This window comes from Sinohyriopsis cumingii, chromosome 3, assembly GCF_028554795.1.
Source record: "Sinohyriopsis cumingii isolate HCF-2022 chromosome 3, ASM2855479v2, whole genome shotgun sequence".
Classification (NCBI taxonomy): domain Eukaryota; kingdom Metazoa; phylum Mollusca; class Bivalvia; order Unionida; family Unionidae; genus Sinohyriopsis; species Sinohyriopsis cumingii.
The window spans coordinates 128,951,113-128,969,290 of NC_142963.1; the positions used below are offsets into that span (position 1 = coordinate 128,951,113).

The window sequence follows — 18,178 nt, forward strand, 5'->3', positions numbered from 1 at the left end:
TGAGCTAGAAACTTATGACAAATAGAATCCTGTAGGGTTTTACTGTAAATGTCAAATTAATACCACTACAACTTCAAGGGTTATATGTGCAATTACTGCAATTTCTGAACTTGGAAATATTGCATCTTACTACTTTGTTTATCTAAGGAACCATATTATTCATGGTTTTGACCCACTGTTTTAGTATTAAGCTTGCATCAGAAACAGTGGCTCTTTAGTAAAAGTGTAAGCAGTATACTTGAGAAGTGTATGGTGTTGAGTACAGTGAGGACAAGGATGGGTAACGTCTCTTGCAACTCACTTATCCCAAAGACAAGTGCTTAGAATTTTTTTTTCTCCATTAGCCCTTTATACACTATAACATAACAAAGTATATTTAACTTGTGAATATTTAAGTCCTGGTACATTGTCAGTGTACAAGAAAAGTGTATGTTGTAGTAGATAAGTAAAATTTTAGTTTTTAATGGTCCACAGTTCCAGCATAGCTTTTGTTTTGCTGTTAGGGCACTATTTAGAGTTGCATGACTCCCATGGTTATTTTATGTCCCTGCAAATTTTCAAGGGTCTTTATATTTGTCAGCTTTTCTTTGCTTCACTAACTGATGTTATTAATACCTCTCTCTCATCCGAGTAATTCCCATCATTTTTAAAACTGCCATTGTAAAGCCTCTGCTGAAGAAACCAACACTAGACCGTAATGATTAAAAGAACTACTGCCCAGTTTCTAATCTCCCATTTATATCAAAAATCTTAGAAAAGGTTGTTCTCTCCCAGCTTGTATCTCATCTAAATTGAAACAGTCTTTTTAGCAATGTACAATCTGCATATCACCCTTGCCACAGTACTGAAACTACTCTTTTAAAAGTAGTTAATGACATTCTCTCTGTGTTGGATAGTGGAAAGATTACAGTCCTCACCCTCCTTGATTTGTCTGCAGCATTTGACACAATAGACCATGATATATTACTTCACCATCTCTAGCATGTATTTGGCAATCATGATACAGCCTTACTGTGGTTCAAGTCCTATATTTTGATCAACAGGACACAAATTGTATCTGCAAATGGAATACACTCCAGCCCAGTTGATCTATGTTGTGGTGTTCCACAGGGGTCTGTTCTTGGACCTGTTCTCTTCATTCTATACACTCAGTCGCTCTCAAGTGTCATACATTATCATCCAGTGTCTCACCAACTGTACGCTGATGATACCCAAATATACAAAACTGGCCACCCAACTGAAGTTGATGCTACCATCCAAGGTGTGGTGAGGTGCATTTCAGCTGCAGATGAATGATGATAAAACTGAGGCCATTTCTCATTCACATCCTTTACCTCAAACAATAAATATCAGCAACACCAACATTAAATTCACACAATCAGTACGAAACCTAGGTGTTACTCTGGACAGTACTCTCACATTGCACCAGCATGTCATGAACATATGCAAGGCTGCATATCTTGAGCTGAGACACATCAGCTCAATTCACAAACATCTTTCAGTTGATGCCACTAAAACACTTGTGTGTTCATTAGTACTTTCAAGACTGAACTATTGTAACTCAATTCTGTCTGGTTCATCTCAATATCTGCTCCAGAAAAAGTTCAAAACACAGCTGCTCAGATCATACTTAGAGTACCACAATCAGAGCACACCTCCCCGCTGCTCTGTACCCTACACTGGCTATCCATTCGATTGAGAATCAAACACAACATTTTTTCTCTGTGCTACGTTTCACTGTCGGACTCTAGTCCAACATACCTATTCAACCTCATCCATGTGTACATACCAGCAAGATACTTATGCTCCTCTTCTGACAATCGTATACTCATTATTCCCACTATGAAAACAAAGTCATATGGACAGCGTTCTTTTGCATACCAGGGCCCAGCAACGTGGAATGAAATGCCCACTGAACTTAGACACAAAGACACAGTGATCCCATTCAAGAGTGCTCTCAAAACTCACTTATTTCGACTGCAAGCACAAACTTAAAGACCTAATAATGTTTCCTACCTTAAATATTCTCAGCATGTTTTTTTTATGCTTTCTAATTTTATGGTGTTTGTTTTTGTAATCATATCATTATATATTTTTTATCTTATAGGTGTTGTCTAATGTTGTAAAGCGCTTAGAGCTTCTAAAGATTAGGTGCTATACAAAGTCCTCATTATTATTATTATACAGAAGTTACGAACTAGCCCATCAAATGTTTCATCAAGTCAAATTTCTATAATGTATTTTTTTCAATGAATTAAAATAGTAAGAAAAAGTAAAGTGTGTCTTGAGGGAAACAGTTGATTTGAATCATTGCAACATGAAATTGCAATGTGTAATATGAAAGATAATAAATTTACAAATTTATTACATTATTTAAAGTTTAAGTACATTAAAATGATGCATGTAATATTGCAAATAGAATTTTACCAGTGATATTTTAAATGAGACAGTAAACAGTATATTTTAGTGGAGGTGGTAAAATATTTTCACAGTAAAACCACTATTATTGTTATGAATTACCCAAATAAAAGATTGTTTTTCCTGTTCTAAAACAACAGAGAATTTGTGTAAAATTTGTACAAGAAAATAGTTGTTCCAAAATTTATTCAGGTAAGTTTTACATCACAAAGAATGTTATAAAATTATTTCAGATTTCATATTCTCACATTTTGTCTTTTGAGAAATTAGATTATGTATTACATTCACTTTTACATTAGAATATGAATTCAAATGTATTTCAAGGGTTGATGTTACCAAACTGTGATATGGAATTTATGTGACTGCATCTTGTGCAGGTGATTTTCATTGTGTGGATTGAAACATCAAACTTGCATGGTTGTGAATTCTACCTATTTTCTCTCAACTGTTCTAGGAGAGAGAGAGAGAGAGAGAGAGAGAGAGAGAGAGAGAGAGAGAGAGATGTGGTATATTTTTTAATGGTATTATACCAGTCATTATAATTTGTTATGTCCCCAATGTACTTAGGGATGTGGCAAGTTTTGTTGCTCATGTCCATCCCTCCTGGACCACCATGTCCTGTCACAAATTATTTTATTCTGCTCATTTCATACATTTGATTCTACTGGTGGTAGGACAGAAATGCTGCTGTAAAGGCCATCTTCCACATATGCCATTTTGCAGTTAAAATCTACTCTTTTTGAAATGTAAAGATTATTTAAAACAATTTGAGTGACAAGAGTATTTGTATGTGTTCTATCCCCATAATTTACAGAAAACAGTCACAACCAGTCCACTAGGGACCAAAACTGTTCACCAATGATTCATGCTGAGTTTCTTATTCAGAATTGTTCACACACTGGCTGACTTGTGTGCACAATATGCTATAAATTGATATCCTTATTGTTGTAATGTGGAGAAAGGTGGGAGATCTATTGATGTGTTATATGTTATATAGGGACCAAATGTGGTTTATTATGGCTTGTGACACTTTTATTAAAAATCACCTTACCTATGGCAGAGTTGAGATAAAAGGAAAGACCAACCAGAAAATTAGTTTGGCAGAAATGCTTGTATAAGTATTTTCCTTTTTTAATTGAGTTTTTCAAGACATTGTAATAGGAATCTTTAAGGGAACCACTTGTCCTTTTTTCTGGTCATTATTCCAAGATGCAGAAATGTGTGCTTTCTCCCATTGCTAAAAGACTATAAACTTAGAAATATTATAAGAAGTTAAAATACAATGCAAAGGTCAAAGTTGAGCAAAGGTCTTGTGTTAACATGGTGTGTTTAATGTGAAGTGGATATTAAGAGAGTATATGGGGAAAAATTATATCAACTCAAATCTGTGCCAGAAAATAACCAAGAGCCTGATACAAAGTGTGAAACTTGATGATCAAAATAAATGTCATCAGTGGATACCAGGCATTAAACTTGTGAAGGAAATTAAAAATGATGAGACTTTCAAGATGCCAACTTTAAAAAAATTTCTGAATTGCAAAACAAAAAATAAAAATATCAAACAAATTCTGGATTTTTTTATATATTATAACCAAGTTAGCATATCATTTAATTTATAAGCAACAGTACTAGAGATCATGCTCATTTAGGTGTTTACTGTTTCCACCAATATTTGTGTAGCACCTACTGGACACAGCCTAAAAAGCATAATGCAGCAATGGCTACTTTTGTGTGCTGTTTGCTAATCATGGTTGGTTTGGAGTTACAGCAAGTCACATCAGACAAATACAGATTATTTAAGTATTTATATGGAGGGTGTATATCTACTGCAAAACACTGTGTTGTGTGTATTGAGTAACACTGACAAAGTCTGCTCTCGAATGAATAAAATGGGGTCATGAAACCATAGTTTATTATCAGCCAATTAAGTTAATAAGTGCAATTTATACTAATCTTATTCTGACCATCTATCCAGTGGTTTTTTTTTTTTTAGCATCATACCAGAATGTGGCATCTAAGGCTGCAAACTTTTCTTTCTACTCCACAATTCATTACATGTTGTGCTTTCAAAAGCTTACATTTGTCAATCATCCAGGAGAGTAATATCAGCCGCATTTTGACCTCTTGTTAAATTGTTATTCTACTGTTTTCATTGAAATTTCTTTCAGCAAGTGAACAGTGAATCTCACAAAATTTAATGTAAAAAGATTATCATTTTTACAGCAGTATTTGATAGATTCATGGTATTTTCTAACACATCTGTACAATATATTGTAAAAAAGGAAAATCATCATGAAGCAAAGATGGCAAGATATTTTTTTTGAAATTTGGAGAATCATAAATCATTTTTCCTACTCACAGAACCTTTATTCATTGAAGAATAAATGTTTGCATTGAATAATGCAAATGTAACTTATGTTATCAAGATCTTATCTAAAGCATTATGAACTATTTTGCATTCCTGCTTATAATGTAGCTGGATTATCTTTAATCTTACAGATATAAATTTAATGATCCAAATTCAGGATTATTTTGAATAGTATTATCTATCCTTGATGACGAGTTTGGATAATCATGGTTATATTGTAGGCAAAATCAGTATCTAATAATAATAATAATAACAACAACAACATTAGTAATAAAACAGTGATTCCCCTCTCAAGAAAGGTGCCCCTTTTATAAGGCCATCTTGCCTGACATAAAACAATATATTTCATGCAGTTTGTCCCCCCATTAGAGATCACCTTATTTAGCAATTTTCTCTTGAGCTTAAATTCTTGGATTGGTGATAGTATCCTCTGGAATGTTTATGGTTCACTGAATCTTTAAATTCATGGTTTGTGAGTCCATGGATATTGAATGAATATTAGTAAATTCATAGTATCCTACAAATCAAGTTAAAAAGTTGGAACTATAATTCTTAAATTATGATGGTCTTGTTTTAGTTTTTTCTTTACTGATAGTTTTATTTTTATTGCTTCTAGAAGACACTGGCAAGTTGAACAAGATATTAAGATACACAGGCTTTAAACACCCAGAAAAGCAACTTTTCCTTTGGGCTATACTCTTCAACAAAACAGAAGTAGCTGAACTATTATGGAAAATGACCAAAAACCAGATTGGTAAGTTTCATCCAAGATCTGGGAGAAAATTATATTGCCATTGTTGAAATTTATATTCATGATTAATACATTTACCTAAAATATTCTGATTAATAATACAAAGCAGTATGCTATAATTTCTGAAGCCACTCTGGATTATGGGTCATAAGCCATTATATTTATTTTTTAAAGAAATAAATTTGAACTTAAATTAGACCATAAATGATTTTGGAACAACAAGTTGACTTGGATGATTAGGAGGCATGTTCATGTGTTTGCAAAGAAAGTATGACCTAAGTTTAATATTTTAAGCAGACCCTTACTTTAAAAGTGTAGTGATGTGAAGACCTAGCCCTTACTTTACAAGTACTAGACCCTTACTTTACAAGTGTAGTGATGTGAAGACCTAGCCTTTAGATCTATTTATGAATTTATTTGGAGCATGCTGCATTTTTTAGTTCTGCTTAATCCTATAGTCCTCATCAGTTTGGAGGTTGAACTGCCTTATTTGTACAGGGCTTATCCATTAAGTCAGTTTGAAGATTGAACAGCCTAATTTGCAAAGGATTTATCAATTAAGTCAGTATGGAGGCTGAACTGCCTAGTTTGGACAGGGTTTATCCATTAAATCAGTTTGGGGAGTGAACTGCCTAATTTGCAAATGATTTATCAGTTAAGTCAATAATTTTGCACCCTCAGAGTTTATTTCTTGTACAGTAATAATCTTTTTATAGTTACAGATCTGCTGTGGACACTGGATAGGTACTGGTTATATTTTATTTAAACATGCTGGAGATAAAATGGCTGGCTACCATAGCAACTAAATCCTGCCTTGAATTTATAAAAGTCATGACAATCTCAAATATTTTTCAGTATCAATTTATATTGAGCTTTCTACTTTATTGCAGAATAAATCATGCTTTGAATTTTCACTATTTATTACTGAGGAAGCCAGGATTTTCAGATTATTTGGGTTATATTACTCAAGTTCCACCTAATACAGTATACATTTGTAACAGGTGTTGTGTTGTTACTCTAACTTCAGCAGGCAGAAGCAGTTAAATTTATGCTCTACCAGGTGACAAATACTTATTGAAGTTCTGCTGTGATGGCTTTTTATTTTTTCATGATGGCCCCTGGTTATGTTGCCATGAGCAGGCATATCAACCTGGAAAACATTTTTGTTAGAAACTTTTTCATTAATATGAACATCTTCAGGACCTAGTCTAGTGGTACCTGAAACTAATATGCTGACCAGAGGTGGAAAATCTTGCTTGTGCCTACCACATACAGAAGGAGGGGACTGTATTTCTGTTTGGGGTGTTTTACCATAGATTTATTGTGTTATTTATTCAGCATGCAAAGAATGAACCCAAGACCATTTGAATTTATTAGTCATGTCAGCGTATGAGGTCATTGCATTTGCTACCAGTCTTACATTTGAGGAAACTGTTCTCTATATTATTAATACAATGATACCTCACTTCTATCTGAAAGACTTTTCATCTCAAAAGACTCAATTCAACATGGTGGGACCTACACCTACAGTTCAACTGACTACCTTTCCAGGTCCTTCAGCAGTCTACTAAAGATGTGGGTTGCTCTACTTCTACTGTATTGTACAAAGTAAAATCTTTCCCTTTATGACTGTATCTCAACATTGGATTTTGCCATCCTTTTTTAACGTTATGCCAGCTTTTATGTGCTCAGATACAGCATTTCTCTTTAATGCAGTAACATTTGCATGAATTTTAGGATTATTTTTATGGTTCATATATTTAGTTTTAACATAAAAGAAGAATTTTGTAAAATAGATATGGTGATGAGATGGATCATTTGTCATTATTTCGATCTTTGCAAAAAAGAAAGACTTTTTTAAGACATTAAAATATTTAAATAACCATAGTCACAGCAAATCTTTACACTGAATCTTTTCCAAATACTGTTTGAAAGTATACCTTTTTCATTGTATTAAGCTGGAGCCCTTGTAGCATGTGCACTTCTTAAACACCTGGCTATTAAAGCTGCTGATGATGAAGAACTAGAACTGAGTGCTAACCTTCAAAAACACTCACAGTAAGTTCATTTCTTCTTCAAATATGTTACCCAATCATAATACCTTAGAACTACTACTACCTTGCATATCCAGCCCTCCCAGATTAAAACATTCTAAGCTTAAAAAGTTAAAAGTTATCTACCCACTAGGGTGGTAATTAGATTGAGTGATCTTCTGTTTATACTGGGATTGGCACCAAATCTCGTGAATTCTTTAGTTACTTCATCCACTCATGCCAAGTATCACCTCTCTTATAGACAGAGAGGCCACACAAGCAGTTTGGAAGTTTATAACCTTAAAACAAGTGGAAGTTTCATCTTCAAATGAAGTATTCTTCTTCTATAAATTTCCGCCATTTCTGTTCTTCTTTCATCAATGACAACGTTTCTGACTTGTCAGTGTTATCAATTTGCCATCTTCACACACTTAGACACTTAAGTACCTTTTTATATGCAGGCATGATGTGTAGTTTAGAAAACTCATTTATTTTACTTTATAGCTTCCTCCTTGGTCGGATACATAAAGGTAAGTTTTCTGTACATTGTTTACTTATAGCATCCAATTTCATAGTTGCTATAAGCCACGCTTCAGTGATTTTACTTGTATAGGCAGTCAAAACTTGACCTTCCAATAGGTAACTTGTTACCGTAATTGATAAATTAGCACCCTCTTTGTGAGATTTATTAGTGATGCTGTAATTCTCTGCCCTGTACAGCCTATGTGGGCCCTTTTACAGTTAACTGTCATTGTGTGTACCTCAGCATGGACACTCCCAAGTTCATGAAGCAGTATACATGCTGCACTACACATGTATATATTGTCTGTTCTACTATTGTCTTACAGATTTAGATGATGGGCGAGACCTGACTGATAGCCATTCTGCATGTGTAGCTTACTTGGGTTGTTATTCTTTACATACATATCAGACTTGCATATTATGAACATAAGTAAATGGGCAGCAGTTCTATGGGTACTAAAGGGAAAGGTGCAGAAACATACCTTGAGGGACAAAAACATCATCAAAGTGGTTCAAGACCTTATCATTTACTGGGGAGCTGCTGAAGGTAGAGAGCAAATAGGACTGGCTACATGGATCAGTATCCTGTACCCCATCCCAAGCTCAAAAATGGACAACATTATGCCAGCCAAGATGGCCCTGTTCCTTCACAACCAGACTCGGCCATATGCCTCTGACTCCAGTGGCCACAACCACTATTGATCATTTTATACAAGTTGCCAGAACAAAAGACCAGTTCGTGACTCACATAGTGCCACTAATCTCTCTGTTCATATGATGCCCAGCTTGCTACTTTATTAACCAATAAACTAGTTCATGAACCCAGTTATACAGCAGTCTTACCTGCATAGTGCTTCTTGGCACTTCTTGCAAATGATGTCTAGTTTACAGAGGCACTTTCTTGGATCCATCTAACCCTATAGTGTTTCATGGAACTTTCTGCAAACAACATCCAGTTTGTAAAGAAACACTCATGGATCAGTCTAACCTGCATGGTACCATTAGCACTTCCTGCATATGACATCATGTCTATAGAGGTACTCTCATGGATCAGTCTAACAAGCATAGTGTTTCTAGGACTTCTGCATTCAACTTCCAGGTTTTTGAGGAACTCTCATGTATCAGTCTAACCCACATAGTGCTGTTAGGCACTTCCTGTGGACAATGTCCAGTTTATACACTGGCAATTTCATGGGTCAATCTAACCTGCATACTGCCAATAGACACTTCCAGCATATGATGTCCAACTTGGTGTTTCAGTTTACAAGATTTGCTTCTTCACTCATCCTCAAGACTTTGCAACCTAAAAGAAGCCTCTACTTAGTGACACCATGGAAATAACAGGAGCTAACTCATGACATGCTGCAAATGTGGTGAGCAGCCATCCTTGAAATTCTTTTCCAGCTACTTTGCAGGTAGCACAAGAGACATCAGCTTCACTACTTTAATTCGAAATGACAAAAATTGGCTCCTAAGTATCCTATTCAATATTAGATCTTGCTATGATGCATGAAAACTCAGCCTTACAGGCCTGAACTGAAGAAGTTTTCTGCCCAATCCTATCAGAGTTTTGTCCTCATTCCTCTACAATACTGACCTGTTCTTCAGTTCTGACATCAGGTAATTATTGACTGATGAAGGATCTACTTTCAGTTGGTCTACAATCTGACAAAGTTACTGATATTTTGGGCTGTTTACATCATCAATTACAAGTCTGCGGATGCTTTTTTCTTCAAGATGTCTTCCCTTGAATTGTAGTTGTTGGTTCTACAAGCCCCATGCACCATTTTTTCTATTTGGATACCAAGCAGTTGATGTGCGGTGTCGTGACCGTTGGCTCAATGTTTGATCTAGTATTTATGGCGATCTTTCAGTAGGTGGACCACAGGTTACCTTCTCCCATCCCGAATCTCACTGGATATGCAATGGAGCCTATTTACCTAATGGCCCTTTTCTTAAACACAGAGGCTCAGCATACTATGGCCATGGCCATAACACCAAATATGAATTTACAACTGGTGGAATGAGATGCAATGCTCTAAACCTCCACAGTTCTTAAAGATCAACCTTAATCATATAATCTCATTTTTAATCACCAGACTGATGTAATCCACAAATAAGCCACCAATTAACCTTCTGTCCAACCTGCACAGTCTCTACTACAGTGGAGGGATTTGCAAGGCCAGCAACAAAAGATCACAGGTACATCCCTATAGCTCAGGCCACTTTGAACTGAATATACAACATCAAAAACCACAGCTCTCCTGAACTAAAGTGGAGAAGAGGCAAAGTGACTGTTTTTATCATCATTTCTCGCTATGACACCCTCTCTATATCAAATGACACCACCTTCATGCTCTTGCCCCTTATCACAGATTCATAAGGGAAGGGTCCAATCTTTTGTTGATGAGTGGGGAATTTTGCCATGACAACATATATGAACCTGACAAGTGGTTTCCTGGGGACTCGGTATCACGTTCAGTGCACCTCTTCCTTTGCCCAGGTTTCCGTGAGCTACATACATGACACCCTCTACATGGTTGTCAACTTAAGTGCATTCAAAAACAACTATATTTGCTCTTTGATTCATGATGGTATGCAACAGCAGGTTTTAAATGTTGCACATTGGAGAGGCTATGCAAGCAGTGTGGATTTGCAAGAGGCATGTCCCCATGCAAACAGATTCCAGGTAGTTCCTGTGATTTGCCTACAAAAGCTAGAGGCTACAAAACAGCAGGCCAGTTTTATCTTGGGGTAAGACATGATATCACCTGCTTTTCTCCATCTTATTGTCAGTCTCCTTGTCAGTAGGGACATATCTGACCTCATACCATTTCAAGATTTTAGTCATCTAGGTCTGGGACTCAACATTCAAGTAAACAGAGTGTTTCATCCCAGTCTAGAGTTGCTCAATTTGCACATGTGGATCTTTTTAAAATATGCTCTCAGAAACAAACAGTTCTCACAACCAGTGGTAGAAAAAGTGCTCAATCCAGATATCCCCCCACCATAAATACTTACAAAGGTAATGGAATATATCTCACAGTGGTGCACACAAGAATACTTTATACCACTGCAGGCATTTATACCTCAATAAGCAGCAGGGGGGGCGAATCGGACATTTTGTCCAAACGTCATTTGGCTTAATTATTACTTCTGCACTCAGCGGATCCGGTGTAGTCAGCGCTGGTAAAAAAAAAACGACGTCGGTCCATCTTACACGATGGTGACGTCATTTGGTTTAATTAATACCTTCTGCGCGTCGATCCCCAGCGTTGTCAGCGTCCGGTAAGCACATCGACGACCGCGTCGATGTCATCGCCCCCCCTGCTGCTATGATCTTACAAACAGAGTGATCACTAACTCCTCCTCTTGTAGATCAATTAGGTTATTTGACTGATCGGTAATTCTAAAATTAATTCTCGTTAAAAACCGATTATGGCATCGCATATAGACCGGATTAATCGGACTCTCAACGATTAAAAATCCCGGAGGGGCTGTTGGTGAAAATGAATAAAGGATATACCCCTGTTGAGCTTGATTTGATTGCTTGGTATCCACCTGGTAACTCCCTTCGATAACATCACACACTAGATTGATCGCTATCACCGATGCGATATTTACGTTGTACGGGGCAATATGCCTACCATCATCTCCGTTATCGTGTCTGAGGGTATAAGTTGATGGGGCGAGAAAATCATTAAGAGATTTTCTTAGTTCTGGCGCGTTGTATCCTGGAAACCTAAAATCGGGTAAATCGGCTTCTGCGATATTATACTCGGTTAGGAATCGTTGTTTATTATCATCGCTGTTAGCGGATATTGTCCCGATGATTCGTTCATTGATATATTCCATGTCTGATATAAGTTGATTTAACACCTCAACGTGTTTTTGTGCTTTTGTTTTCCGTAGCTGTTCTAGTTGTAATTGGTAATAATGATTAATCTCGATAAAATACCTATTAATATCACTTAATTTAACTGTGCCCTCGGCGGACAATTTAGGAGCTTCCTTATACGGAAATATCCATTGCATGGTATTCCTGTCTTGAAATATAAACCTACTGGGTAATAACACGTTTTTCATAATAGACAAATCAATTTGATAAGCGGGATCAATCTCATGATACGATCGCGTATTCGTGTGCAAGTCCGCGGGGATTTCATGAGGTGGATTCTTAGGCCATCCTAGTATGGTTCTTATTGAACTGTTATAAATATCAACCATATACCCCGGTGTGCTTATTTCAATCGTCGACGATAACGTCTGTTCATGAACCGTAATAGCGATTTTTGATTCTTTTCCTGTGATCGATTTTATCCTGCGTTGAAATTCTTTATTGATTTGCTCTATTTGGTATGACCCAGTTGGTATTGTAACCTCCTCCCAGTTTGGGGTCCCATCGGGTTTATTTGTCCGTGCAAAAACTAGCGAGTTATTAGGTTGTTGTCCGTTAAATGCGTTCGCTCGAATATTAGGCCAACTGTGATATATTCGCAATTTTGCCAGCGCTATTTCCTTCACTGGAACCGGCGACGGGAAGTTCACACTGAATTCGGGTTTCGTTGACGTTATCGATATCATATTTGTTTGTACCGGAGTGGTGTTCTCCGCGATCCGTTGAAGCAACTGAAACCCTTCGGGGTTCAGCGACATTATTATTATTCGTTGTCTTTAGTGTCTAATTTCAGCAACCAGGTGGTTCCGGCTTCCAGTTAAAAATCCTCGATTTTTGACATCGCGGAGCTATACAACTGGACCATCGTGGAGAATTCAACATCGGATACGAACAAATTATCAATCGATAACGAGATCAACCCGGATAATTTCGAGTATGCGTCGGATACTATTTGATGTTTTACTGTATACTCGTTGAGTTTTTTCTGAAAACACGATGATATCTTTCTAGTGATTGCGTTGGCGACTCCAGCAACTGTTGTCATCGCGGAGACAGCGATTGGAACAGCGATCGGGGCTATCGTGGTCACCGTGGATAAAATAACACCGGTGCCAGCTACTATACCCGACACCGAGTACACGACCGCGTCGATGGCGGTTATTTTACGACGGTATTTTTTTATTTTTGCACGGTATTGTTCGGAAAGCGTTTTTAAGTTCGCGGAGAATTCTTTTGCGGTATCGAATCGATATTGATGTGACGTCGGTGATACCTCTGATTCAATTACCTTGGTGGTCATTTTTATTTTAAAAGAGCTAGTGTTTTTAATTACTTAGATCCACTACAAATTCCGCATACCATGTGATGTTTGCCCTAAATAGACTGCTATCAACGGCTTTAATTATAAACCGTTCGATTGTATCCTTGTCGATGATTGTTGATATTGTATTGTTAAACCCGGATGAACTCGGCGATGATATACTGAACTGCATCGCCGAAATCAATGTCAATCGATAAATACCCTTAACAATTGCGGTGACATCTATTGCATTACGCGTAGGAGTCCAATCGAATGATCCGTATTGAACCGTGTATACGCCACTGCCGATGATCCCATGAGGTGTTTTCATTTTTTCGAGTTGCTCTGTCATTCTAGGTAGTCTGTCCTTAATCGCTTCAACATCAGTTTTGATTGTTTTTATTTCCCCTCCATACGCGTCTACATTTTTTTTGTTCGCTTCAATATTAGTTTCGAGTTGCTCTGTTATTCTCGGTAGTCCGTCTTTAATCGCTTCAACATCAGTTTTGATTATTTCTATTCTCCGCAAATTCGCGTCTATATTATTCTTGTTCGTTGCAACATTAGTTTTGATTGTTTCTATTTCCCGTGTATTCTCGGTCATACTTTTTTTGTTCGCTGCAACATCAAGTTTGATTGTTCCTATTTCATATGTATGCACGTCTATACCTTTTTTGTTCGCTGCAACATCAGTTTTGATTAATCCTATTCCCCGCCAATACGTGTCTACATTTTTTTTGTTCGCTTCAATATCGGTTTTGATTGTTCCTATTTCCTGTGTATGCGCGTCCACACCCTTTTTGTTCGCTTCAACATCAGTTTTGATTGTTCCTATTTCCTGTGTATGCGCGTCTACACTCTTTTTGTTCGCTTCAATATCAGTTTTGATTATTCCTATTTCTTGTGTATGCGTGTCCATATTATTTATGATCGTTGTAACATCAGTTTTGATTGTTTCTATTTTCCGTCCATGCGAGTCTACATTATTTATGATCGTTGCAACATTAGCGCCGATTATTTCTATTTCCCGCTCATGTACTACTACACCATTTCTGTTCTCTGCAACATCAAGTTTGATTGTTTTTATTTCCTGTCCATACGCAGTGATATCATTTATAGTTGTTGTAATCTCATCCAGCTTGGTATTTTTTTTACCAAAAAATTTATCAAAGTTGTCATCGATCCTGTTAACATTTTTCCGTAACGAGGTAAATTGGCCCGACAGCGTTGCAAAATCCAAAATAGCATTCCTTATTGTTGCAAGATTCGGTTCGGTTACCGTCGGGGTCCCGAAAAAACTAGCGGTAGTGAGTTGTATATCGGTGATAGATTTTTTCACCTCGGTGGCAGATTTTTTCACCTGCGCGTCGAGTTCGGTCATAAATAAATTCAACCCTGTAAAACGGTCTCGGACGAATGTTATCCTATTCATCACCTCCGACAGATGTTCACCCGGTTTGAGTCGTCCGTCGCCGGCATACAGCGCGATAGTGCCCTTGTTGGCATTACGCTGTCGTATTAAAACGTCATCCAGCGACACATTACTGGATTTCAATTTACCCTGGTGGTCTTGAAATACGACTATTTCGCCCGGGTCAACACTTGTTAGATTCAACATATCAGCGATTTCATCCTCAATTAGTTTTTTTATGTCGGCGGCGGCCGTTTCCGTGGATTCTTTCAGCGCCGAAACCGGTCGCCCCCAGATATCAATCATTATTATTGTAAATGTTATTCTCTAAAATCCGTTGAGCTTCTACGACCCCACTAGTGTATTCGTTTACAACCACATGAGGTGGTTTTCGCGATGATGAAATCTCCGCAAGTACGTTTAATACCTCACGGCCACATATCGGTGGGTCACTTAATCGCTGTGTTGGAAGCGTGGAATAAAAAGCCCGGGCTGAACACGCCCGGATATACTGCATGAACTCTTTCGGCGGAGCTAACCCGTATGAATCAAAATAGACGATCGCACGCGGATCAATCGCGTATGCAACCCAATGAGTTCCCGCTCCGGAGGACCCATCGAGGTTAATTATGCCGGTTTCAATATTCCTTGGTGCCGCCGGTAATTGATCCCTCATAAAAACACCTCTGAAGTTTTTTATCGCTAACGCGTTTGCGGCGTCTATTAAATCAAAATTAGACATGGGAGTCATTGACTCAGGAGTCAATAAACGGTTCCCGGTAGTCTTAGACCCTTTCCCGAGTACCATGAATACGGGGTTCCCGGTAGTCTTAGACCCTTTCCGGCTACGGGTCGTTTTTTTTTATAGCCTTTCCCGGTTGCCTTTTTCAATGCCATCCCCGACGCGGTACCAACGGCTCCTAACGCTGCCGCCTTAGCCACTGCTGGTGCAGCCGCGGCAATCAATGCCGGAATCGCAGCTAACAGCGGAAATATCCCACCGGTCTTTTCCATGTTTTTAATCGCTGCGGCTGAAAAATCTATTTGAACACCCTTTTTATTCTTCATCGCATTATTGAAATGTTTTATTTGACGCGCCGTCAACGATATCTTATGATTACCACCCGCCATCTGCGACGGCTTCAGCGTTATTGTGGTCCCGCATTGTTTAGCCGACTTTGATCGTAATTTCTTGACTTGACCATCAGTCAACTCTACACTGACGACACTATACGACATTTATTGTAAACGCGTTTGTGCTTTCAATTACATGTTTTCCACTGGCGCATCAACGATTCTCATTCGTCCACCAACACCTTCCAACAGCATTGATTTATCGCTGAGAATGACAGCAACTGCTCTGTAATTGGCACCACCCGGGGCTATACGAGCTCGGAAGTGTATATCAACGACGGATTGTCTCGTTAAATCAAGATGTTCCAGCGAAAAATAATAAATCGGATACAGCTTTTTAAAATCAAGTTGTGATATTTGCAAACCAGTGTCGACGTTTTGATCACGACCCATATATGACAGCAATCGATGATACACACGTGCGACATGGTTGTCGCCGTAATTAAGCTGTATATCCTCGGATGGTTCCTGTTGTCCGTTTATTCTCAGCGAAACATCCCTGACTCCTAATTGATCAAATATCATATGGCTGTGTTCTTGATTACCCAATCGTTCCCTATTCTGTAGCGCTATAAAAATATGACGCGGGGCTGAAACACCCTGTTTTGATGCCAGGTGCCATGTAAACGTATCGGCGACGTTATCCTCTTTAGCATCAGTTGTTACCGCTAGCCAACTCAACAATGATCCCCCTCCCTGTTCCATAAATGCTAACAATCGTGCTTCCGTGGTAACTGATGGAGTCAGCACCGGCATCCACAATGCCATTTTAGTTAAAACGACTTTACCGGCAGCGACGCCAGCAGCACGCCATATTGCATTGTTATCATCACCCCTTCGCGTTAGCGCGATTGTATGCTTAGCCCCATAGATAACCTTCCTGACATTTCTGCAGAATCCAAATATGTGATGGAGTGGAATCGCGCATGAAAACTGTCGGCGTGGTCCTTGCAACATTGTTACTCGTGTTGCAAATCCCATATTGTAATTACCGTTAAGACTTTTTATAATATTGAACTCAGCGCCCGGTCTTGCCCTGCGGTCTGGATTGGCTGCTTCAGCTTGATTAGCAACTGCGGTATCTCTTTCCACCAGCACGTTGACGTACTGAAGATGGTCAGCGTTATTAGTGATATCCTTTGCGAACATCATAGATGGGCCCGCCGATCTTGTATAATCATCCGAGTATCTCGCTAACCCAATTATCGTTGTTGCAACATCAACCTCGCGTTCTATTGATTCAATTTCTCGCCCGTCAATAAGATATCTGGCGCTCTCAAATAACGCCATGATACCGTTGTTAACGAAGCCAACTCGAACACGATCGTCATCTGCGTATGGTGCATTATCGGCAGCATTTGTCACGAGTTCTCCCTCAATTTCGATAAACGCTTCACACGGCAGAAAGTATTTACTGGTATCTTGGACTTGAAGTTCAATTCGCGATCGTAGGTCAGGTTGCGCTGCATAATAAGAATAATATTGATAATCGCGGACAGAATCATCCCTGCGCACTGGGGCATCCATATCAAACGCGGGATCAGCGGTTCGCGCAAACATTTTATTATTATTCATGTTGATGTTTTCAATTGAAATCCATCAACGTCGTTTTCGTCGTAGACCACTTCCCGCTATCGCGTTCATGAGCGCGTTGGTTGCCGCATCGGCGGATGGCGAAGTCGCCATTGGCGGAGTCGTCGCCAACGACTCTAGTTTTTCTTCCACGGCGTTATTTATTACTTTACTGACATTTGCAGGCATCACTGTCGTTGATGGCATCACCGGTGGTTTCTGTTTTCTTTTTCTCACCAATGACATTAGTTTATCCCGCGCGGCTGAAAGTGCCTTTCCGGCAACATCTCCAATGGCACTAATACCCTTATCACGAATAACATCAATAGCCTTCATTCCTAATTGTTTGGCTAACGGCGCTACTTTTGGAGCCATTCTTGTAAATAACCCCGCAATGGTGCTACCGAGACCATCTCCATAGTACGCGCGGTAAACAGGCAATCGCGAGTTTACCACGTAGACGAGTACTGGTAACATGGTTGTAGTGTATGATCATCCTTATTAAAAACACCAGTTTTCCAATTAGTAATTGTGATCACCAGTGATTGATCACCCCCCCCCCCCCCCCCGCCGAATCAAAAACCGGAATAAATTTTATCAAAATTTCCTTGGGTTTTTGCCCTCGATAAAAATCCGGTTTTTTTCTGGTTTTTTCTTGATTTCTAGTCATTTTTGGTCGTTTTTTGTTGCCTATAGTCGTTTTTTTCTCGATTTTTCAGAAAAACATCGATTTTCTCTAAATGATTTCCTTGGGTTTTTGCCCTCAAAAAA

At 38.5% G+C, this 18,178-nt stretch overlaps 1 protein-coding gene across 2 annotated transcripts in view; it reads left to right on the plus strand.

Moving 5' to 3' along the window:
- Positions 1-18,178, plus strand: part of LOC149803825 (transient receptor potential cation channel subfamily M member-like 2) — a 263,431-nt gene that overhangs the window by 140,652 nt on the left and 104,601 nt on the right. For both annotated transcript variants that reach the window (XM_089953643.1, XM_089953644.1), the window contains 2 exons: positions 5,403-5,540; positions 7,496-7,595. In XM_089953643.1, coding sequence (XP_089809769.1) covers positions 5,403-5,540; positions 7,496-7,595 — 238 coding nt within the window. The remainder of the gene's footprint in view (positions 1-5,402; positions 5,541-7,495; positions 7,596-18,178) is intronic.